The 23,203-nt window shown below is 38.9% G+C and overlaps 3 protein-coding genes across 6 annotated transcripts in view; 2 read left to right on the plus strand and 1 right to left on the minus strand.

The window, feature by feature from the left end:
- The first annotated feature begins 927 nt into the window (after positions 1 to 927).
- LOC125234697 (glutamyl-tRNA(Gln) amidotransferase subunit B, mitochondrial) lies at positions 928 to 6,106 on the plus strand. Its single transcript, XM_048141053.1, has 5 exons — positions 928 to 1,539; positions 1,615 to 1,791; positions 2,223 to 2,375; positions 3,946 to 4,118; positions 5,430 to 6,106. Exons 1-5 carry the CDS (start codon positions 1,129 to 1,131, stop codon positions 6,088 to 6,090), a joined length of 1,575 nt encoding a protein of 524 aa, XP_047997010.1. The 5' UTR covers positions 928 to 1,128; the 3' UTR covers positions 6,091 to 6,106.
- Positions 6,107 to 8,597: 2,491 nt separating this feature from the next.
- Positions 8,598 to 17,681, plus strand: LOC125234793. The gene is made up of 3 exons (XM_048141194.1): positions 8,598 to 9,994; positions 16,077 to 16,203; positions 16,846 to 17,681. Exons 1-3 carry the CDS (start codon positions 9,700 to 9,702, stop codon positions 17,033 to 17,035), a joined length of 612 nt encoding a protein of 203 aa, XP_047997151.1. The 5' UTR covers positions 8,598 to 9,699; the 3' UTR covers positions 17,036 to 17,681.
- Positions 17,682 to 18,031: 350 nt separating this feature from the next.
- The window catches only part of LOC125234795 (ejaculatory bulb-specific protein 3-like), a 46,185-nt gene continuing 41,013 nt past the window's right edge, over positions 18,032 to 23,203 (minus strand). For all 4 annotated transcript variants that reach the window (XM_048141198.1, XM_048141197.1, XM_048141196.1 and 1 more), the window contains 2 exons: positions 18,842 to 18,968; positions 18,032 to 18,220 (listed from right to left, as the gene is read on the minus strand). In XM_048141198.1, the coding sequence (XP_047997155.1) occupies positions 18,082 to 18,220; positions 18,842 to 18,968 (266 nt within the window). In that variant the 3' untranslated portion in view covers positions 18,032 to 18,081. The remainder of the gene's footprint in view (positions 18,221 to 18,841; positions 18,969 to 23,203) is intronic.

Here is a 23,203-nt window from a genome sequence, read left to right on the forward strand (position 1 = left end):
TTCGTGTTGTATTGCTGCGTTGTTGTGAGATGTGGCATACCCCACCTGGCGGTACGATCGATAGCACGCTTTCACGCGAGTTCAACTCATAACTCGTCAACCGTCCGCGGAAACGGATACTATTTTTCTCTTTTTTGACACCAAAAGGAGATACAGAAATGTATTCCATTGCTGAGGCTACCCTAGCTTTCATCGTTCTTTACCTATTTTCGTTCCTATTCGAAGTGGTAACGGGATTAGTGGTATAGGAATGAAGCGGTTAAAATTAAAATAGCTGTAAAATGTGATACTTATTTAAATTATTTTTAAACTTTAATTAATATGTAAGCTACGTTCTAAGTCAATGCAATACTAGTTAAATATAAGTGTTAATTATTTATTAAAATCATTCATCCATCTCGTCGTGCACTGCTGAATCATGTAAGTAGATAATTATTATACATTCTTCCTGTAATCCAATTAAAGTTAAAGGTTAACTTCGTTGCTTGAATACAGTTTAACAAACATTCGTTTTAATATTTGTGTAAAGGAAAAAGAGACTTTATTCCGTCTAATTAATTAATGAACATGTCACAATGCTGCAATTTCCCGCGTTTTGTATTGTGATATTATCAGCGCCATCTATTGAAGAGTAGTGGCATTTACGGTCGATCGTTCGAGTAGACTTACGTACGAGGTTGACGTGCACACGTGTTTGGTGTTTGTTACGTAATTCCATTAGAACTTTGTAATTATTGTTACATTTTTACTGACAATAATTTTTATGCTAATGTTTCAAATGTAATTTATTAATTTCAATATCACCTAATTCTCAGTGGAATACTCGTGTGCTCCTGTGCCCTCGTTCATGAAATTTTGTAAAAAAATCTAGCTGTCAAGTGCTGTCATTATAATTATGTCAAAATCAAACCGATCAAGCGTGCGATCAAGAACTCGATAGAAAACGATCAAGACCTTCAAAGGAATTCTCTGCTCCCACAACCTAGACGCTGGCGAAATTGTCCCAATGGACAGATGCCATGAGAACTAAAAACTGAACTGAAAATATTATAGATTACACATACATTTACTTTATGAATTCGAATAAATATTTGAAATTGCGCTCTTAATAACAGCAAGGTTATTAAAATGGGCTTGCGAAATATTCCTCGCCGGCTGTACAGTCACTACAAAAGTCCTTTCACGTGTAAATGTAGTTACTCAACTGTCTCTGTCGATAAACTGCAAAGTGTAGTCGGACTGGAAGTTCACGCACAGTTAAATACTGAAACTAAACTGTTTTCCGGCGCTCAGAATACTTTTGGTGGTGTGGTGAACAATTGTGTGGCTTTATTAGACGCTGCCATACCTGGAACGTTGCCTGTTTTGAATAGAAAGTGTGTGGAATTGGCAATAAAAACAGCCCTCGCTCTCTCGTGCAAAGTCAACGAAGTGTCTACATTTGATAGAAAACATTACTTTTACGCCGATTTGCCGGCTGGTTATCAAATAACGCAACAGAGAGCCCCTTTAGCCAGTGATGGAGTCATTGATTTTCAGGTAGTTTTATTATCTATACCAAAAAAAGATTTTTTGAATATTTTCTTTTTTAATAATGGTTTTATTTTTCATCAGGTTTATACTCCCGGCATTCACAAGAAACCTTACAAGAAGAGTTCAAAGATCAAGCAAATCCAGCTGGAGCAAGACAGCGGCAAGTCCCTTCACGACCCGGAGCTCAAGCGCAGCCTTGTGGATCTCAACCGGGCTGGAGCACCACTGATTGAACTGGTGTTTGAACCTGACTTGGAGGTGAGTGATATTACAATAATGTACCGGTCTTAGAAGGAATGTTAATATCTGGTACAAAAATGATGTCACCGGAAGATCAGTAATGAGTTTAGAGTTGTAGATTTTTTAGTTTAGCTGTCTCCTCATGCACCATGATTCTCTTAATTTGATTATAATATTCTAGTTGTCATTGAGTATTGCAGTAAAACATTTTAAATTTAGTTTGATAAAATTACTAAAATGTTAACTTTTATAAAGTTACCAATTGATTTCCAGTTAGAAATTGAATGTTGTTGAACAATTGAGTTTCAGTGAGACCTTTTAAATCATAATCGTTTCGGAAATGTAATCATTCACTTGCATAAAAGAAACATTTTGTTATTCTTCCTTTGGTTCAATACAGTGAATACAAAAGCTCCAGGTTACTAAACATCAATTTTATCATTTCTTAGGATGGAGAAGAGGCAGCGGCGCTGGTGAAGGAGCTGATGCTGATCGTACAGCGTCTCGGTGCATGCTCAGGCCGCCTGCAAGAAGGCGCGTTGCGAGTCGACGCTAACGTGTCGCTGCGACGCGCCGGTGACCCGCTGTCCACACGCACTGAAGTGAGTCACATGTAGACTATTACTGGCTAAGTAACATTTATGGCTATGAGTACTCTGGCCGCCTATAAGCACTAGTCCCACCGCGAACTAGTAAGCTATGAGCTATCGGCTATAAAAACGAACAAAAGATAAGCACCCCCGTGCCAATAAAAGAGACACGGCGATTTTGATAGCTCACCGCTGGGCGAGTAAGTATAAACATCGCCGTGTCTCTTTTATTTACACGGGAGTGATTATCTTTTGTTCGTTTTTATAGCCGATAGCTCATAGCTTACTAGCTTGCTGTGGGACCAGTGCCATAAGATGGTACTTTCCTTGTCGACGCTAAAGTGTCGCTGCGACGCACTGGCAACCCCAGTGGGTCACACACTGAGGTATGCCATGTGTAGGCTATTACTGGTTGAGCAGCACTGCACGTTGATGCAAACATGTCGCTGCAACATCTTGGCGACTTGCTGTCCGCACGAACTCAGGTAAGTCATGTTACCATGCTCTCGTTGATTTATGTTGTTAGGCTACTTAACTTTAAGCATGGACCTATCAAGCTGCGCATGAAATTTGTACCCTTACACTTAGGAAAAAAGTGTTTTCTTTTTTTTTCATTTTGTCATCATTACCAAAGAGGATCGAGAATTATAGAGAGTTCCTGTCAAAGTAAAATGTGTAATCACAGTGCATAGACTGCCATCTCGCGGCACAAGCTTAAAACTTTTGAACCTCCATTTTGACAATTTGGCCCATATTCTTAGCTTGATATGTGTCAAAATGTCAAATATTAATATTAGCGCCATCTAGCCGAGCGTTCTCCAAAGGTGTAACGCCATCTTGGCCACCGTACCTTTTTCTCTATGGCTTTGAGGTACGTTTTTTTCTTACATAGACCTTGGCCGTCTATACGAAGTTATACCTATAGGTCTTTGTCATTACTGTGCCCTTTTTTGTATAACTACAAGTTTTCTCATGATTTTTTAAATCTATTAAAGCCACATAAAACGTTTTTATTTCCAATGAGAGTTACACTACGATACCTATTGTAAAGTCAAGTAAAGTTAATGATAATGACTTAACAACATGAACGTGCGTTTTTCAAAATGCAAACACAAGGTTTTTTCATTCTCGCGTGCACATTACAGCTTGCAATCATCTATGATAACAAAGGTTGAATAGGTTTCTTTTTATATGAAGGACAAGTGCCTACCTATTTATGTTTTTTTATATGGTAACTTTATTACAAGCTTTTATTCAACTTGCATTGTTATTATGTTAGTGTGCGTCAAAACGTAGAAACTAAATTTGACCCTCTTCCCGGTTTCCGATTGAGCTGAAATTTTGCACACAACATGTAAATCACGTGACAATGCAATATTATGGTATCATGGAGCTGATCTGATGATGGAGCAGAAAGGAGGTAATAGGAACTCTGTCATGAAACGTCGTATCCCCATCGAGTAAGGGGTTTTTAGAAACGTCCTGAGAGCAGTAGATGACTTGAAAGAAAGGTACAGTCGGCGATAAAAGCTTGTGCCAAAAATTAATTTTTGCAAAAAACTTATTTTTTGAATATTTTCAGATAAAGAACATTGGGTCGGTCCGCGGCGTGGCGGCGGCGATCAAGCATGAGATCGCGCGGCAACGCGACGTGTTATCGCGCGGCGGCGTCATCGTCAACGAGACGCGAGCGTGGGACGCTGTCAAACGAGCCACCGTCGCTATGCGGGACAAGGAGCAAGTGCAAGATTATAGGTGTGGTATAATAATTATATAGTCTAGCATGAGATCGCGCGACAACGCGATTGTCGTGCGGTAGCCGCGGTAGCCACAGAGCGAGGGACGCGTTTGGCAGAAATGCGCCACCGTCGCTATGCGAGACAAAGAGCAAATGCAAGATTATAAGTATGTGGTATAATATTAGGTACATAAACTAAAAGGAGATCACGCGACAACGCGATTATCGCGCGTCATCGTGTTTGGAATTCTCATTCTATCAGCTTTGTTATAAATATCTTTAAAATCTCTATAAACTTACTAAATCATCATACTACTATTATTATTATCGTATGGCTTTATTAAACAAAGGATTTACAGAAAATCATTAAGGTTACATGCATGTTTAAATCTATAATTTTACATCTAAGTTAGATATCCATTCCCTGGCATCCGCGGTTATAGCGTGCAATTCTCTCAGGTCTCCAGAGAAGCGTCTTATAGGGCATTCCTCCACTATGTGCTTGGTTGTCTGGTCCGACGCGCCACAATCACAGTTTGGTGACGATTTGTATCCCCATTTATGGAGATTGTGGTTGCAGCAGCTGACGTCAGACCTAATTCTATTTAGTTGGTCAACGTCAGTCAACAAAACAATGGTTCTTTTGTTGGGTCTATATCAGTCGTTTGTGTATTGAGTATGTTCCAGCTTTTCTTCCATTCCAAATTCACACAGAAGCGTTCTGGGCCTTGAATTTGGGAATCTGACCAGATAGGCTTTCGGGATCGGAGACGTTCATTGGGGAGATGGTCCAGTGTTTTTCTTATGGGAAGCGTGTCTTTCTTAGATTTTTCCCATTCCCTCGAGGTGGCGTGTGTTCTGCGAATTTCTGGTGGCGCAATATGGGAGAGAACAGGTAGCCAATGTGTAGGTGTGGGTAGTAGGCAACCCGTTATAGTGCGCATAACACGATTCAGTTGGACATCGACTTTATTTGTGTGTGCACTTTTGTACCACACTGCTACTACTATTATAAATGGGAAAGTGTGTGTGTCTGTTTGTTTGTCCGTCTTTAACGGCAAAACGGAGCAACGAATTGACGTGATTTTTTAGTGGGATGGAGAGTGACATTATCTACTTTTTGTCCCTCTACCCCCCACTTCCCTAAAATGGGGATGGAAGTATGAGGCATACAGCAATTTTCAAATTTTACGCGAGTGGAGCCGGGAGCATAAGCTAGTTACTTATATAGTTAGTTTTTCTTTTTCGAACTTGTTAGTTTTAATTTTACAAAAAGCAGGTAATTTAATTTCACTTAATTTCAAACAACCCCATTTTTATTTTTCCAGGTATATGCCAGAACCGAATCTCCCGCCGCTCCGTGTCAACCTGAACACAAAGGACGCCACACAAGACGTGCTGAGCGTGCCTCTCATACAAGACTCCATACCAGACCTCCCCGAACATTCCAGAAGGAAACTCATACAGGACTACCAACTGCGGCCCGATACCGCCATTCAGCTAGTCAATGAGCCGATCCTACTCGAATATTTCCAGAGCTTGACTTCAGAAAACGTGAAAAACTCAACCAAAATCGCCAACTTACTCATCAACGATCTACTAACGGTGCTTAATAAGAAAAACTTAGATGTCGAAGAATGTAATGTAACTATTAAACAACTAAAAGAGATTGTTGACATGCTTGTTGCAAAGCAAATTAGTCTTGAAGTTTGTAAAAAAGTTCTAGAAGAGTTGGTCGATTCTAATATTGCTATATCCCCTTCTAAAATCGTGAAAGAAAAAGGCTGGTCTTTGGTCACAGATGAAGAAGAAATCACTAAGAAATGTGTGGAAGTCATTGAGAATAACCCTAAATTGGTGAAGCAGTATAAGGAAGGGAAAGTCAAAGTATTCTCGGCCTTGTTAGGAGCGTTAGTTAAGAGCTCTAGTAGTAAGTTAGATATGTCACTAGCATCCAAAAAGATGGAGGAGTTGTTGAAGAAGAATTAAAATATTGAATAATGGAGTGCTTGTTTTCTTTTTAACATGTTTATGAAGAGGTATTTCCTGTCGCTACTTTGGAACTACTTACACTGCAACAACAAAACAATGCATGAAATAAGTTGAGGGTTAAGGGGCTCTGACAACACCCAACAAGCGCGGATCCAGCTTCGTGCCCGGGGGGGGGTCACGTGGTCTATTTCTATGGCCAACCTAGCCCCACGACCCCCCTGGATCCGCGCATGACACCCAATTGCGCAAAATTGATGTTATTACTTGCGCAGTCTTTTTAAGACAAACTATTAGTTTTAGTAAGGCAAGTAAATTATATGTTATTATTTATTATATTTCAACGAACATAGCCGTACCTACTCGATACACGATTTAATGAAATCGGCGCGATAGAAGAAATTGAAAAGATTGGTCTCGAGTTTGTCATTAAACGGTTCTATGTCGTTCAATTATTCACTTAGTTGTCTTTAATTAAAATAATAATAACACAAATATACATATCTAAAACACTAACCAAACATATTGCACAAATAATGCATCTTTCTATTCTATTTTTATATTTTTCCATACTTTTCGTAGCTAGCCGCCCTCTTTTAGTGACATCGCGCTCTCACTTATTCCCATACGAATAGACAGTGTGCGCTAGCGTCAAGGTCATTGGGTCTTGTCAGCGTCTTAAAGGACAGTGTCCTACAATTGACACAACATCAATAAGACCGAATAGAGTTACGTCGCTGAATTTAATGTTGAATCAAAGTAAAACTAATCAATCAGACCATGAGACCACACAGCACAGTATTATTCTGAAGTAACGCTAATGGGCAAACTCCCTTGTATTGAACATTTTCATGATTTTGCCTTTGATACCATTTTGATACCGTTTGCTATTAGACAACTTATAGGCGTTTTTTATAATTTACCGTGAACGTCAGATATAATACATGTATAAGTAAGCTTTGGCCCGCGGCTTCGCTCGCGTTAGAAAGAGACAAAAAGTAACCTATGTCACTCTCCATCCCTTCAACTATCTCCAAATAAAAAATCACGTCAATTCGTCGCTCCGCTTTGCCGCTAAAAACGGACAAACAAACAGACACATACACACACACACACTTTCCCATTTATAATATTAGTATGGATAACGTAATATAAATAATTTGTAATTTAGGTATGTACCTAAGTACTATTAAGTAGTTGTTCTAATTCCATGTCATTCATAAATTTTGTTTTGTTGTCTGTGTGTTTACAAATAAAGTACTGATTCTATTCTATTCTATATTACCGCCACATGTAAATATGTTTGCAATAAATGGATTGTTTGTTTGAACTCCTGTGGTGTTTCACGAGCAATTTCCGCAATACTTATGTATATAGTACTATTAAATCATCCTTGCCTTGAACAATTGAAACGCATGGCTGGGCCCATAACCTAAGATGATTATAGTATAATCAAGGATTATTTATATAGGATTTACAGTCTCCATGCTAAAAATCGTACCTCATTTTTTTTAGCGCCACCTATTAAATACTATCATAACGACTACACTGATGAATGATGATGCATAATTTTTTTTTTTGATAATGTGTATTGACGTGATATCATGATATTAAAATAAAGAAGCATGTCATTTGTTCTTATGAAAAATAAAAACACGCAAAAATATTTCGGGAAAATATGAGCGACATCTAGTTATAAGCCTAAAAGGCCCCTACATTTCAAGGGTACGTTTTTTTGTATGAGCGTTGTCTGTCCCGTATTATAATTATGGTCCTTGGTATAATTAATGGTGGAAGTGCTGGAACCATCATAAGCTAAGCCATGATAAATTTTGATTTTAATAAAAAGGACATCACTTAAGGATAAATAATTCAGTTGTTTGATGTTTTTTGTATTTGTTAGTACCTACATAGGAGGCAACTAGGAGGTACTTAAATCAAAAACATTTTTTATATGGTTTTTATTTAGGTATTTATCATCTGTCAATTAGGTATCTACACATTAACAATGTTGACGGAGGAGGGGGGTGAGATTACATGAGGAGTGTCTTTTCAAAAGGGCTTATTTCCACATTGAACTTTTTTTGGGAAATCGAGAAAAACATAATTCCACGGTATTGATTTTGAAATTAATATTTAATTTGCAAAATTGTAATATTGTAAGTTGACGTTAATGCTATGATTACATCAAACGTAACATGTGTACCTAAATAAATATTTAATTACCATATATTTTTGAGAATTAAGCACTTTTGATGCGAACTTTTGGGAATTTAAGCCCTTTTGTTGTGGCCTTGCAGCATAAATGTAATTATTTTAGAATAGTTTTATTTTATTTTTTGATTTTGTATTAAGTTAGTTGATATCAATGTTGTTGTACTACATACATTGGTTTATCCACATAAATAATCATTACACATTTTTCAAAATGTGTTCTAAACTTTGATGTTACTCTTTTTTTTAAAGATCAAGGCGAGATTTTTGAGCTTTAATCTCAAAACAACACGTAATTTTCTCTACTAAAAAAAACTGCATTGGAAATAAGCCCTTTTGAAAAGACACTCCTCACATGCGGTGGTATTGGAACGTCAATATTATTAGTGTGTGCCACTTGGTATGCTGCGGAGCGAAGGCTGTTTGTGGACGCGCATGCGCCCCAAATATCCTAAACACAGGGGTCGTCAACTATAACGTCGATATTGACTTTTTTTAAATTTCGCTACTTTTCATAACTCTTTATAAATAAAATATAGCTTAGATAATATAAGATACGGGCTTAATATTATTAAAAAATATATTGTAATTGGTAGATTAATACAAATATGTTAATCGATTCTTGAACAGTTAAAATAACTGACCTATTTTATGACCTCGTAAATCATACATAAATACATACATATAATCACGCCTGTATGCGGTAGGCAGAGCACATGAACTAGGTACTAAGTTTCAATGCGACTCTTGGCAAAAAAGACATTGCAGTGACAGGTTGCTAGCCTCTCGCCTACGCCACAATTTAACCCATATCCCACAGTCGACTTCTACGACACCAACGGGAAGAAAGGGGGTAGTGACATTGTTAACCCGTCACCACACGGGGGAATCAAAATAATTAGAAATATATTTATACACAACTTCGGTCAGTTTATAAGGCTCTGCAAATTGGCACCTAAATTAAATTTGTCAATAATTTATTAGACTTTCAGTGCTCGTTTTTATTAGACACTATAAATTAATAGCTAGTAAAGTACCTACCTACCTACGAATTCGATCCTTATAAAATACCTAGAGCAGAGCGTTTGAAATTGAACCTTAAATAAGTATGTAGTTGCTGTTGTGTTGCTAAGTCTATTATTATATTAAACACACTCCTCACTAGACAATTACACTACCTAATTACTCATTAATTAACATCTCAACTATGTAAAACTCAACCCATAATCAACATAATGCATCCCATTGTCTAAACTGTTGTTAACCCCTGTCCCTCTTTCTGTTACTGTAAACAAACAACCAACAGGACAATTAAAATCACGTCCACTTGCATCATCCGCCACTTACTCGCCTCTGGACTACCGTTCGCCTTCAGACCACCACCAACTTCCAACAATGCTATCCGAAGTTTTCCTCTCCTGCCTTGTAGCCCTTCGGCTAAGTTCGGCAGAGCCGACCGCCGGCGGAATCGACCGAACCATGAGCGATGGAGTGACCAGTCTTGGCTACAATGTGTTGTATGGTGATGAAGACTTTACGATACTGAATACTGTTGTGGATGAGGTCGAGAAGAAGGCACAGAAAGCGAAGATTAGACTGAATGAGCTGATTCAGCCGCTGCCGGTGAGGGATGTGAAATGCTTGATGTCAGCCGATCATTATTGCTCTAAGGATATGAAAGAGACGAAAGGTGAGTTTTCCTTGTTTTTAAATCCATATTAATATTATAAATGGGAAAGTGTGTGTGTGTCTTTTTGATTGTCCGTCTTTCACGGCAAAACGGAGCGACGAATTGACGTGATTTTTTAAGTGGATGTATACAGTTTTTTATTTAACACGCTTTTATTAGGTCGTCGTGTATGTAACTAACTATGTAATGGAATCTGCGGAGGCTAATTTAACCATCTTCCAGGGATCGTAGCGTAATGAAAATTGGCAGCTGTATGTAGTTCTGATGACAATACAATAATATGATACTGTTGAACTGATCTGATGATGGAGCCGGAAGATATGAACTGGAACTACATGATGGAACATCGTATCATAGCTGTTTTTGGGTTTCTTAGAAAAGTCTTGTAATGAACTTTGACTACGATTAGGTTTCAAGGTCTGATGATGGAGCTGTTTTTGGGTTTCCGGAAGATATGAACTGGAACTACATGATGGAACATCGTATCATAGCTAGTTTTTGGGTTTCTTAGAAGTCTTGTAATAAATTTTGACTACGATTAGGTTTCAAGGTCTGATGATGGAGCCGGAAGATATGAACTGGAACTACATGATGGAACATCGTATCATAGCAGTTTTTGGGTTTCTTAGAAAAGTCTTGTAATGAACTTTGACTACGATTAGGTTTCAAGGTCTGATGATGAAGCTGGAAGATATGACCTGGAACTACATGATGGAACATCGTATCATAGCTGTTTTTGGGTTTCTTAGAAAAGTATTGTAATGAACTTTGACTACGATTAGGTTTCAAGGTCTGATGATGGAGCCGGAAGATATGAACTGGAACTACATGATGGAACTTCGTATCATAGCTGTTTTCTGGTTTCTTAGAAAAGTCTTATAATGAACTTTGACCACGACTAGGTTTCAAGGTCTGATAATGAAGCCCGAAGATTGGCACTGGCATTCCATGATGGCATATCGTATCATAGTTGTGTTTGTGCTTGTGAGAAAGGCCACGTAATGAACTTTGAACGTTACGTTTTCAACGTTATAACAAACCTATTATTGACCGAAGCGAAGCGAGGCCTAAGTTAGGTTAGGGTTTTCTTGCGACCCTTATGAGCGGAAAAAGGAAAGACCAAATAAGTATTTAAACTAAGTCAGGTAAGGGTCTTTTTGTGACCCTTAAATATGTAGCCCAGGTCGCGGGCTAGCGTCCACATGCTTGCAAAAGAAAAATTGATAACAAAAGCAAAATTGGGGGGGGGCGAAGCCCCCGCAAAAAAGAAAGATCAACGTAGTGTGTAAAATAAGTTGGGCTAGGGTTTTTTTGTGACCCTTAAGAGCAAAAGTAAGAGGGGCTCGGGGCCCCCGCATAAAAGAAAGATTAATGTAATATTTAAAATAAGTTGGGTAAGGTTTTCTTGTGACCCTTACGAGCAAATAAAGGGGGGCTCGGGGGCGAAGCCCCCTCAAAAAAAGGATCAACAAAGTATGTAAAATAAGTTGGGTTAGGGTTTTCTTGTGACCCTTAAGAGCAAAACTAAAGGGGGTTCGGGGGGGCGAAGACCCCCGCATCAAAGAAAGATCAACGTAGTATTTAAAATAAGTTGGGTTAGGGTTTTCTTGTGACCATTAAAAGCAAAGAAAGGGGGGCTCGGGGGGCGAAGCCCCCCGCATAAAAAAATGATCAATGTAATATTTAAAATAAGTTGGGTAAGGGTTTTCTTGTGACCCTTAAGAGGAAAGAAAGGGGGCCTCGGGGGGCGAAGCCTCCGGCATAAAAGGAAGATCAATGTAATTTTTAAAATAAGTTGGGCTAGGGTTTTCTTGTGACCCTTAAGAGCAAAAGTAAGGGGGGCTCGGAGGGCGAAGCCCCCCACATAAAACAAAGATCAACGTAATATTTAAAATAAGTCGGGTTAGGGTTTTCTTGTGACCCTTACGAGCAAATAAAGGGGGGCTCGGGGGGCCGCAAATAAAAGGATCAACGTAGTATGTAAAATAAGTTGGGTTAGGGTTTTCTTGTGACCCTGAAGAACAAAACTAAGGGGGTTCGGGGGCCGAAGCCCCCGCAAAAAAAATATCAACGTAGTATTCAAAATAAGTTGGTTTAGGGTTTTCTTGTGACCCTCAAGAGTAAATAAACAAAAGGGGGGCTCGGGGGCGAAGCCCCCGCATAAAAGAAGATCAACGTAATATTTAAAATAAATTGGGTTAGGGTTTTCTTGTGACCCTTCAAGTGCAAAAGAAAGGGGGCTCGAGGGGCGAAGCCCCCGCATAAAAGAAAGATCAACGTAATATTTAAAATAAGTTGGGTTAGGGTTTTCTTGTGACCCTTAAGACCCTTAAAAGCAAAAGTAAGGGGGGCTCGGGGGCAAAGCCCCCGCATAAAAAAAGATCAACGTAATATTTAAAATAAGTTGGGTTAGGGTTTTCTTGTGACCCTTAAGAGCAAAGATCAAAGTAGTAAAGTTGGGGGCTCTGAAGAACAAAACTAAGGGGGGGGGGCGAAGCCCCCGCAAAAAAAAAAGGTCAACGTAATATTTAAAATAAGTTGGGTTAGGGCTTGTGACCCTTAAGAGCAAAAGTAAGGGGGGCTCGGGGGCAAAGCCCGCCGCATAAAAAAGATCAACGTAATATTTAAAATAAATAAGGGTTAGGGTTTTCTTGTGACCCTTAAGTGCAAAAGTAAGGGGGCTCGGGGGCGAAGCCCCCGCATAAAAGAAAGATCAACGTAATATTTAAAATAAGTTGGTTAGGGTTTTCTTGTGACCCTTAAGTGCAAAAAGTAAGTTGGGGGGCTCGGGGGGGGGCGAAGCCCCCGTATAAAAGAAAGATCAACGTAATATTTAAAATAAGTTGGGTTAGGGTTTTCTTGTGACCCTTAAGAGCAAAGATAGGGGGGCTCGGGGGGCAAAGCCCCCTCAAAAAAAAAGGATTATCGTAGTATGTAAAATAAGTTGGGTTAGGGTTTTCTTGTGACCCTTAAGAACAAAACTAAAGGGGGTTCGGCGGGCGAAGCCCCCGCCAAAAAAAAACTATCAACGTAGTATTCAAAATAAGTTGGTGTAGGGTTTTCTTGTGACCCTCAAGAGTATATAAACAAAAGGGGGGCTCGGGGGCCCCCGCATAAAAGAAAGATCAATGTAATATTTAAAATAAGTTGGGCTTAGGGGGCCTAAGAGCCCCCGCATAAAAGAAAGATCAACGTAGTATTTAAAATAAGTTGGGTTACGGTTTTCTTGTGACCCTTAAGAGCAAAAGTAAGGGGGGCTCGGGGGGCAAAGCCCCCCGCATAAAAGAAGATCAACGTAATATTTAAAATAAATTGGGTTGGGGTTTTCTTGTGACCCTTAAGTGCAAAAGTAAGGGGGGCTCGGGGGGCGAAGCCCCCGCATAAAAGAAAGATCAACGTAATATTTAAAATAAGTTGGTTTAGGGTTTTCTTGTGACCCTCAAGAGAATACAAACAAAAGGGGGGCTCGGGGGGCGAAGCCCCCCGCAAAAAAAAAATATCAACGTAGTATTCAAAATAAGTTGGTTTAGGGTTTTCTTGTGACCCTCAAGAGTATATAAACAAAAGGGGGGCTCGGGGGGCGAAGCCCCCCGCATAAAAGAAAGATCTACGTAATATTTAAAATAAGTTGGGTTAGGTTTTTCTTGTGACCCTTAAGAGCAAAGAAAGGGGGGCTCGGGGGGCGAAGCCCCCAGGATAAAAGAAATATCAACGTAAATCAAAACGCAAAAAAAAGGATCATCGTAGTATGTAAAATAAGTTGGGTTAGGGTTTTCTTGTGACCTTTAAGAACAAAACTAAGGGGGGTTCGGGGGGCGAAGCCCCCCGCAAAAAAAAAATATCAACGTAGTATTCAAAATAAGTTGGTTTAGGGTTTTCTTGTGACCCTCAAGAGTATATAAACAAAAAGGGGGCTTGGGGGGCGAAGCCCCCCGCATAAAAAAAAGATCAACGTAATATTTAAAATAAATTAGGTTAGGGTTTTCTTGTGACCCTTAAGCGCAAAAGTAAGGGGGCTCGGGGGGCGAAGCCCCCCGCATAAAAGAAAGATCAACGTAATATTTAAAATAAGTTGGGTTAGGGTTTTCTTGTGACCCTTAAGAGCAAAGAAAGGGGGGCTCGGGGGGCAAAGCCCCCGCAAAAAAAAGGATCATCGTAGTATGTAAAATAAGTTGGGTTAGGGTTTTCTTGTGACCTTTAAGAACAAAACTAAGGGGGTTTTCTTGTGACCCTCAAGAGTATATAAAAAAAAGGGGGCTTGGGGGCGAAGCCCACCGCATAAAAAAAGATCAACGTAGTATTTAAAATAAGTTGGGTTACGGTTTTCTTGTGACCCTCAAGAGTATATAAACAAAAGGGGGCTCGGGGGCGAAGCCCCCGCATAATAGAAAGATCAATGTAATATTTAAAATAAGTTGGGTTAGGGCTTGTGACCCTTAAGAGCAAAAGTAAGGGGGGCTCGGGGGCAAAGCCCCCAAAAAAAAAGATCAACGTAATATTTAAAATAAATTAGGTTAGGGTTTTCTTGTGACCCTTAAGTGCCAAAGTAAGGGGGGCGAAGCCCCCGCATAAAATAAAGATCAACGTAATATTTAAAATAAGGGGTTAGGGTTTTCTTGTGACCCTTAAGAGCAAAGAAAGGGGGGCTCCCCGCAAAAAAAGGATCATCGTAGTATGTAAAATAAGTTGGGTTAGGGTTTTCTTGTGACCCTTAAGAACAAAACTAAGGGGGGTTAGGGGGGCGAAGCCCCCGCATAAAAAAAAAAAAAAAAAAAATATCAACGTAGTATTCAAAATAAGTTGGTTTAGGGTTTTCTTGTGACCCTCAAGAGTATATAAACAAAAGGGGGGCTTGGGGGGCGAAGCCCCCCGCATAAAAGAAAGATCAACGTAGTATTTAAAATAAGTTGGGTTACGGTTTTCTTGTGACCCTCAAGAGTATATAAACAAAAGGGGGCTCGGGGGTCGAAGCCCCCCGCATAAAAGAAAGATCAATGTAATATTTAAAATAAGTTGGTTAAGGCTTGTGACCCTTAAGAGCAAAAGTAAGGGGGCTCGGGGGCAAAGCCCCCCGCATAAAAGAAAGATCAATGTAATACTTAAAATAAGTTGGGTTAGGGCTTTCTTGTGACTCTTAAGAGCAAAAGTAAGGGGGGGCAAATTAAGGGCTTTATCAACGAAAATTTTCACGCCACGCCACTGCTAAGCACGTCGCGAAGGTCTACAGATCCCAGAGCCACTATCAGTCTTTTAGTTGCTTAGCAAACTGTCGCGTCCACGTTCCATAACCAGGTTCAACCCCACGCAAATATACTAGAGAGCGACTGAGAAAATTCAACCTTTTGTCTCTTTCCTACTCTGTAAGATGAAATCCTTAAGTTCTGTATTGCATTAATCTTCAAATTAGCGCAGCACTATGAAAAATGTTTTAAATGAATGACTTTATTGCGATAAACTTGGTACCTATACATCAGGTGGTATTAATTCTTATTAAGCAATAGCAATACGTGTTAAGCCACAAATGGCTTGCGAAATTCGCCTACTTGAAATAATATTTTTGTTTAAATTTTAAATATATTTCATTATTAACGACTAAAAAGTATAAAATAAATTTATAGTTTAAAAAACTCTAGAAAAACACGCTTTTATAAATGCACGTAAAAGCCAAAAATAAATTATGGATCGTTCAAGTTGTCTCTATTGCTGGGATGAAGAGTAAACTATGTGCTTTTAATTATAATATTTGATTGTAAAAGCGTGGGGCGCTGTAACAGGAAAAACTTTTTGTATAACTTGCTGAGAAATCAAGTTAAGCTATATTACGAGAAGCAGTTTACACAGATTGGCGCGCTAACTGGACTTGCAGCACGACTGCAGCGCCCCACGCTTTTACAATCAAATATTATAATTAAAAGCACATAGTTTACTCTTCATCCCAGCAATAGAGACAACTTGAACGATCCATAATTTATTTTTGGCTTTTACGTGCATTTATAAAAGCGTGTTTTTCTAGAGTTTTTTAAACTATAAATTTATCATGTGAAGCACATGCCAGAATAATCCTCCTTTTATTTTCTTTCAGGTATCATAATCCAAGCCATAAAAGACGACTGTGCGTCCTGTTCGACGACGCAGAAGGAGTCGGCCGGGAAAGTGATCGCCGCCATGATGGCCCACGACCCCTCCTCCTGGAAGCTCTTCCTCACCAGGTACGACGGCATCAAGAAGATTCAGAGGATCTTGGGATAAGAGACTTCACGTGATTCTTGCCTAACGGGGTTGCCTGGTATTGACCAGATACATCGGTTATGGTTGGCGCCAGCATAACCTGCCCAGTTAGCTCCTTCAATGGAATTGTGTCAACGTTTTTGGATTTTGTTTTGTCTTGAATCCTAACTTTTTATGCCATATCTAATAAAACAAAACTTGAAACAGGGGCAAGCTATGATAGAAACGTAGAAACCTTTGTAAGTCAACCCATTTGAGAAATGATACTAAAATGTCACAGTGTTTACCTATACTGAAACATTAAATTCGTATACATTTCGTTAAAAAGACCAAAATTCATGATCAAAGGTTGAACACGCTAATAAATAAGTAGTTAAAAATAATTGACTAATCTTAAAAATCTGCCATGAAATTATGCGACTTGATTTTCATTTAGTACCTAAAACATTTTTTTAAATTATGTATTTAAAAATATAAAAATGAAGACTAGGATTATATCAATCCCATTGCTTACCTACCTACCTCTATTTCATTTACACTTACATGTGACAGGCGTAATTATTCAATACAATTCGCCGGGGATTCCTTCTGTGGGTAATATAAAATGTTACTAAACGTTGTAGGGTTGCGCTCCTGCTAAAGGAGCAATATATACCCAAAAGGACTCTCCCCGAACAAGACAACCAAGAATACCTGATCGTAAGGGAAGAGGAGGTGGTAAACGCCCGCTCCAACCGGGTCCTTAAGCCCGGAGCCAAGGTGAGGGTCAGGAGGTACCTCATGGAACCCGTAAAAAGTGATGGATCGAATTAGACTAGGCTTATTTATAAATGTAAATATTATTAAATTAAAGGAAAAACTCATACCTCCGGCAGGATTCGAACCTGCGCCTGCGACCTTCTGCAATGCCGATGCCGGTGCAGCCGCTATGACCAGTTTAGCTCTCAATGGTTCTAAGGTTGCAGGTTTCAGTCCTATTAGATGTGTGAATTTTTCCATTTTTCCTTCAAATCAAAATATGTATGTAGTGATGATAAAAATAGGATTATAATTGTAAATTGTGCCATTTTAAGTAATATTTATAACTGATGTTTCGCATAAAATATAGGTTTTTGAAACTGTTTGGACACATTTGGATAATCGTCGTTATGGATGGCATGCCACTTATGTACCTAAATGATATACCTACGATTTTAAGCATCTGTTCTATAGCTGGAATTAAAAGTGGCCCGAGAACCCTGAAATAATGCCTCATTAGATTGTTTAGGTTCATATATGTTTCTTGAGTTCAATTTTATTGAGTTTACGAGCCTATCTGACTTGTCTGGACTCTGGAGAGGTGGTCAAAGTAGTTTACAAATTATTCAAAAAGTATAAATTTGATGAATGGAATGATGAAGAGTCAAATAGGCCCCGCGTAAAATTAATGTTGTAATAAAGACGGAATATAAGAATATTACACATTTGTTTCATTTATTTTCTTAATGCCACACGGCAACCATTTCAGATTTAGACCCAAAAATTCTACCACCTATTGAACAGTAAGTAGACCAAGTGCATAAGCAGTACTGCCTAGTAAGCCAAATTAAAAAAAAACTTATTGTGTATCAATTATAGAAACTCCTTAACTTCGGACGACTGACGGGTCGGAAGACAGTGTTGGTCTGCTTCAGCTCCACGTCAGTAACTGGCAGGAAGTTGCGTGGGATCAGGGCAAGTGGCACTTTAAGTTTACATAGGTCACTGAGCTAGGTTAAAATTCAATGAAATACTCGTCTGAATTATAAGAAACCCATATATTAGCGACTTTCTAATGGATTTGTCCGGTTTTCACAGCCACTTCTTCATAAAATTGATTTTCATTTTTCTTGATTTTCTTCGGTTTTTGTTTCCTCCGTAGTTTCGCCTTCTGCTAGTTTTTCATCTTCCGTTGTCTTGTCCTCCTTGGGAATTTTGCTGTCTAGGTACTTTTTCTTGTAGGATCCATCAGAGTTGTACCTGTAGGAAGTTAAATAATTATTTTCATATTTAACCTATTATATTTTCTTAATAAGATTAAATGTAGGTACAAAATACTATATGATATGATGATATTCGTCTCGATCTGATCGAGCCTGTGTACTATATTTGAAACATTTGCTGAATCAATAACTGCTTGTAACAAATCTACAGGCGTTTGATGTTTTTAATAGTGCTACTATAAGTTATATTTTGTTTGAATTCAGCTATACTGCCTGTACTAGGTACATGTATACATTGAGAAAAATTCCTTAGGTATGTACTTTTTCTCAAGCTCTTGCCTACATTTTCAGCGGCCTTCGCTCCTTCTGGCGAACCTTGCTCTTGATGCAGATTGTATATGAGTATGACATTTATCATCACCTTGTCGGCGCCGTCGTCGTTAGTTATTCGTTAGTCGTTATATATTCCTTCCAGAAGGTTCTAGAATATAAAGAGAATGTTCTTACTTCATCTCGAGCTTCTCCCAGTCGTCAGGCCTGTGGTCGATAATGTAGTGCATCACCTTGTCGGCGCCTTCCTTCCGTCGCTCCGTGCACTTGACACAGTCGTTATAAATACTTTCCAGAAAGTTCTAGAATATAAAGATAATGTTCTTACTTCTTCTCGAGCTTCTCCCAGTCGTCAGGCCTGTGGTCAATGATGTAGTGCATCACCTTGTCGGCGCCTTCCTTCTGTCGCTCCGTGCATTTCATGCAGTCGCTGGATATGGCATCGGGAAGGTTTTCTGCAATAATGTCAATAATTATAGTTCAGTACAGTCCACATCTCTTCAATTTACATAGTTGCTTTGCTCCAGGAGCCGTGGCAAAATGTCCGTATAGCTCAAATAATACGGGGAAATTACTTAGCTAAAATGACGGAATAATTAATGGAAGACTTTTTTTCACTAGGATATGTACCTACTAAATCCCAGGTAATAGTCATAGGTAGCTCAAAGCTTACTTCCAGGATTGACTTTAATTCTTTACCTGCCATTGTGTTTGATGGCGTACGGATTCCATTCTCTCCAAAGGTTAAAAATCTGGGTATCTTGATGGATCAGAGTCTTTCTTGGACAGCTCAGGTGAGTGAGGTTAGCAGGAAAATGTTCGCTGCGGCCGCATCTCTCCGTAGGCTTCGTAATCTCTTGCCTTACGCAACTAGGATTGCGCTTGCTGAATCTCTCTTATTGCCCATATTAGATTATGCCGACATTTGCTATATTGACCTTACGGAGGATCAACTCAATAAACTTGAGCGTCTGCAGAATCTTTGTATAAGATTTATTTTCGGCTTGCGCAAATATGACCACGTGTCTCACTTCCGTTCTCAGCTCAAATGGCTCCCTATTCGTCGCCGCCGGGACTCTCATATACTCGCCCTTCTTTTTGGCATTCTCTTTAACCCTGCTACTCCGCCTTATCTCAAAGAGCGTTTCAAGTTTCTCTCTTCTATCAGATGTTCTCAAACTCATATTCTTGCTCCCCCACCATCTACTTCTAAATTCTATAGCAACTCTTTTACCTTCCGGGCTGTACGGTTGTGGAATTCCTTACCAGTAGAATTAAGACTAGCAAAATCTCTTCCAATTTTCAAAAATCAGCTTAAATTATACTATCTATCTCTATCTTAAGTTGCCATTTTTATTTATTGTATTTATGTATGTATGTATGTATGTATTATGTGTATGTAAGGTATATTTATTTATGTATTCGGTATATATGTATGTGTGTTTGTGTTGGTTTTCTCTATATTTTTTGTTCTTGCACTGCCTGTTAACTTTTGTTTCTGTTCCATTTTTCCAGCTACCCTAAGGTTGTCTGGAAGAGATCGCTTTTTAGCGATAAGACCGCCTGTTGTTACCTAGTTATACTCTCACTAAACATTCTGTATACATATAACATGTAAAATGGTGCAATAAAGAATATTTACTTACTTACTTACTTACGTTATAGACCGATGAAAAATAACTTCGGCCTATAATGTACGTATCCTAATTTAAAAAAATCTTCCATTAATTATGCCAAGATTTTCATACATAACTTTCCAGGAGCAACGTACTAAAAGAATAGTTCACTAGCACTTCAGTAGGTAGGTACAGTCAACATCCCTTCAATTAAGCGTCATAGTTGTGGGCTCCATGAGCTGTGGCAAAATGTATAGCGCAGGGAATTAGGAGAACCTGCACTCAATTTATACGCAGAGACAGTTAGTGGGGACGTTTATCGACAAAAAGAGGCTAAACCTTTTTTTTCTTGACCAAAGCATGAAACTTGGCACAGTTGTTCCTTATATCAAAATAAGCCGATTAAGATCGGGAGCCTTCGGGAGCCTCCCCCCTGGGGCTCGGGAGGGGGTCAAAGTACCGCTTCACCCGGCTTGCTTTGAAAAATTCTAACATACCCCGTTTAGTTCATAGGTCATGTTTGGTATCGTTTTCGAGTAAATCAATAACGTAGAATTCATTTTTGGTACTAAAATTATAATTTAATGGTAAAAAAAATAAAAAAAATGAAGAGTTTGAAATTTTCATCTATGATTTACAAATTCAAGTCATCATAAATGTCAAACTGTTTGCTTTTTCTACAAATGATATGATATGATATGAAAGCCTATTTAATATAAATTATGAATAATATAACTTTTACCCACCTTTACTAACGTTAAGTTTCATAAAAAAAACCTTTAAGCCGCGCGGCGTCGGGACGCTGCGAGCGTAATTTTAAAATGCCTTTATTTTAAAAAACTCTATTAGGACCCGTTTAGCTATTAGGTCATGTTTAGTATCGTTTTCGAGTAAATAAATAACGTAGAATTTAGTTTTGGTACTAAAATGACCATTTAATGTTAAATGAAATTAAAAAAAAAAAATATTTTCTCTGAGTTGCAAATTCAAGTCACCATAAATGTCAAACGGTTTGCTTTTTCTATAAATATAAAAATATGATATTAAAGCCTATTCACAAAGGATAGTACGCGTTCACCTACGCGAGCTTAGACTGTGTGCGGGGAACGCGCCTCTTTCATATATTTGATCGCCAGTGTCAGAGGTGTGTTAATGCATAAATAGAAAAAGATTCATTATTATTGACTCCGGTGTCGACAACGGCAACACTCGGGTCGGACCACACGCTCTAAAGACCGACTGTACCTGTTATTTATTCATTGTAGTGAATCCTGTAAGAAATTTATATAATAGTATTTTGATATAATACAAAACTTTTCAGTCGAGTACCTTTTGTAGTACGGTACGAGAGTGAAAAGCTTAATTATATCACTATTGTATACAATACTTTTTCTACGATCTTCATCATCAATGGACGGAAATATCACCATTCATGCAAGTTAAAATTAATGTCAATAGAGTCGTTCACCGTTGTATCAACATCGAATTACCTAGCAACCAATTGTTTGTAATAACCGTCTCTGATTGGCCGATAACGCGACAGATAAAAAAAAAATGTGTTTCAGATGCAGGAAAATTTGCCAGGTATCGCAAATTAGTATAGAAATTGTATGAAGTTCTATTTTTGAAATTATTATAGTTAACTAAAGTCAATTATAATGAGCTTATTATAATTGAGTCGGAACTGCCATAGAGTATCCAACACTGAAAAGTTAGCACTCATAGTTTAGTCTGTGGTGTCCTAATTGACAGATTACTCATACTCATACTCATACTATACATTCCCTTCACAGAGACATAGCTGGGTACATATGGAACTGCATAAAGAAGGCTCTACCCTCTTTATGCCGTTGCATCGGTTTTTGCAACCTGATTTACATTTACATCTTGTAACTTCTAAGCATATACTGGCCACTTCAGTGTTGCCTGACTGGGATGGAAGGAAGAAGGAGACGAATGGGTACCACACTACCCATTCGTCTCCTTCTTCCTTCCATCTTCAAGAAGACGGACTTGGCAAATTTTGGTGTGGCACCAACGCCTGACTCCAAACAAGAACGCCCTGAGTTACAAGTTACAAGCGGAAGTCTCTTTGCAACTTGTCATATTAGACATTGACAACCAGTTGAAAACTGTAACTTGTAGCTTCGAGAAATGGGCCCCTGGTACACTGTGCGCAGTACCTATATGCTGATGCAAGGCAGCCTCTGAAGGAGGTATGTTCTCCAATTGTCGATCTTTTCTGGTACCTAAAGAGGTAGGTACTTCGACCACTCATTCACCGTTACGCAACGACTTGGTCTGAAACAATATGTGCATTATCATTTTAGAGTATACAACTATCAAATTACAACTTTTTGGTGGATCACGTAACCTTCAGTATTACCCACTTACGTTACGTATCATACAAAATTAGTACAAACTTTAGTAGAATCTGATTTTCCTCTGATATTGCTACATCTTGTAATAGTTTGACACCTTGGGCGGCCTGGCTAAGCTTCAAAGCCAAAAGAAAACGTTTCTAGATTAGACATAGTATGGGATAGGTACGATAAACGCAGCTTGAAACGATCAACAAGGGAGAAACATGGCCACCCAAGGCTTCAAACTATTACGAGATGGAGCAATATCATAGATAGGCTAATCATATTCTACTAAAGTTTGTAATTATTTTGTATGATAGGTAAGTGTGTAATAGTGAAGGTGATCCACCAAAATGTTGTAATTTGATAGTTGCAGAATCTGTTTAAATAAAATGACAATGCACATATTGTTTTAGATCAAGGGTCCTTAAGCAGCAGTGAATGAGTGCCGGAAGAACCTCTTTACTAGAAAAGATCGACACTTGGAGAACATACCTCCTTCCGAGGCTGCCTTACTTCATCATATACTGCCATTTGTCTAAGACTGGGGCTAAAGACATGCCAACCACACCCTTGCTGCTGACGCATTAGGACACCACGGACTCCACTGCCAGTCTAGTGCTGGCCGAATTTTGTGACACGCTGCACTTAACGATTTAATCCGCAAGGCTCTCGGCATAGCGAACATACCGACAACCCTCGAACCTGTCG

Source organism: Leguminivora glycinivorella, chromosome 16 (assembly GCF_023078275.1).
Source record: "Leguminivora glycinivorella isolate SPB_JAAS2020 chromosome 16, LegGlyc_1.1, whole genome shotgun sequence".
In the NCBI taxonomy this organism is placed as follows: Eukaryota; Metazoa; Arthropoda; class Insecta; order Lepidoptera; family Tortricidae; genus Leguminivora; species Leguminivora glycinivorella.

Excerpts from the sequence above, each read along its gene's own strand:
- LOC125234793 (XM_048141194.1), top strand. The coding sequence starts at position 9,700 with ATGCTATCCGAAGTTTTCCTCTCCTGCCTTGTAGCCCTTCGGCTAAGT. Across the intron at positions 9,995-16,076 it reads GGATATGAAAGAGACGAAAG|GTATCATAATCCAAGCCATA; the intron begins GTGAGTTTTCCT and ends ATTTTCTTTCAG. Across the intron at positions 16,204-16,845 it reads TGGAAGCTCTTCCTCACCAG|GGTTGCGCTCCTGCTAAAGG; the intron begins GTACGACGGCAT and ends TAAACGTTGTAG.
- LOC125234697 (XM_048141053.1), top strand. The coding sequence starts at position 1,129 with ATGGGCTTGCGAAATATTCCTCGCCGGCTGTACAGTCACTACAAAAGT. Across the intron at positions 1,540-1,614 it reads ATGGAGTCATTGATTTTCAG|GTTTATACTCCCGGCATTCA; the intron begins GTAGTTTTATTA and ends ATTTTTCATCAG. Across the intron at positions 4,119-5,429 it reads GAGCAAGTGCAAGATTATAG|GTATATGCCAGAACCGAATC; the intron begins GTGTGGTATAAT and ends TTATTTTTCCAG.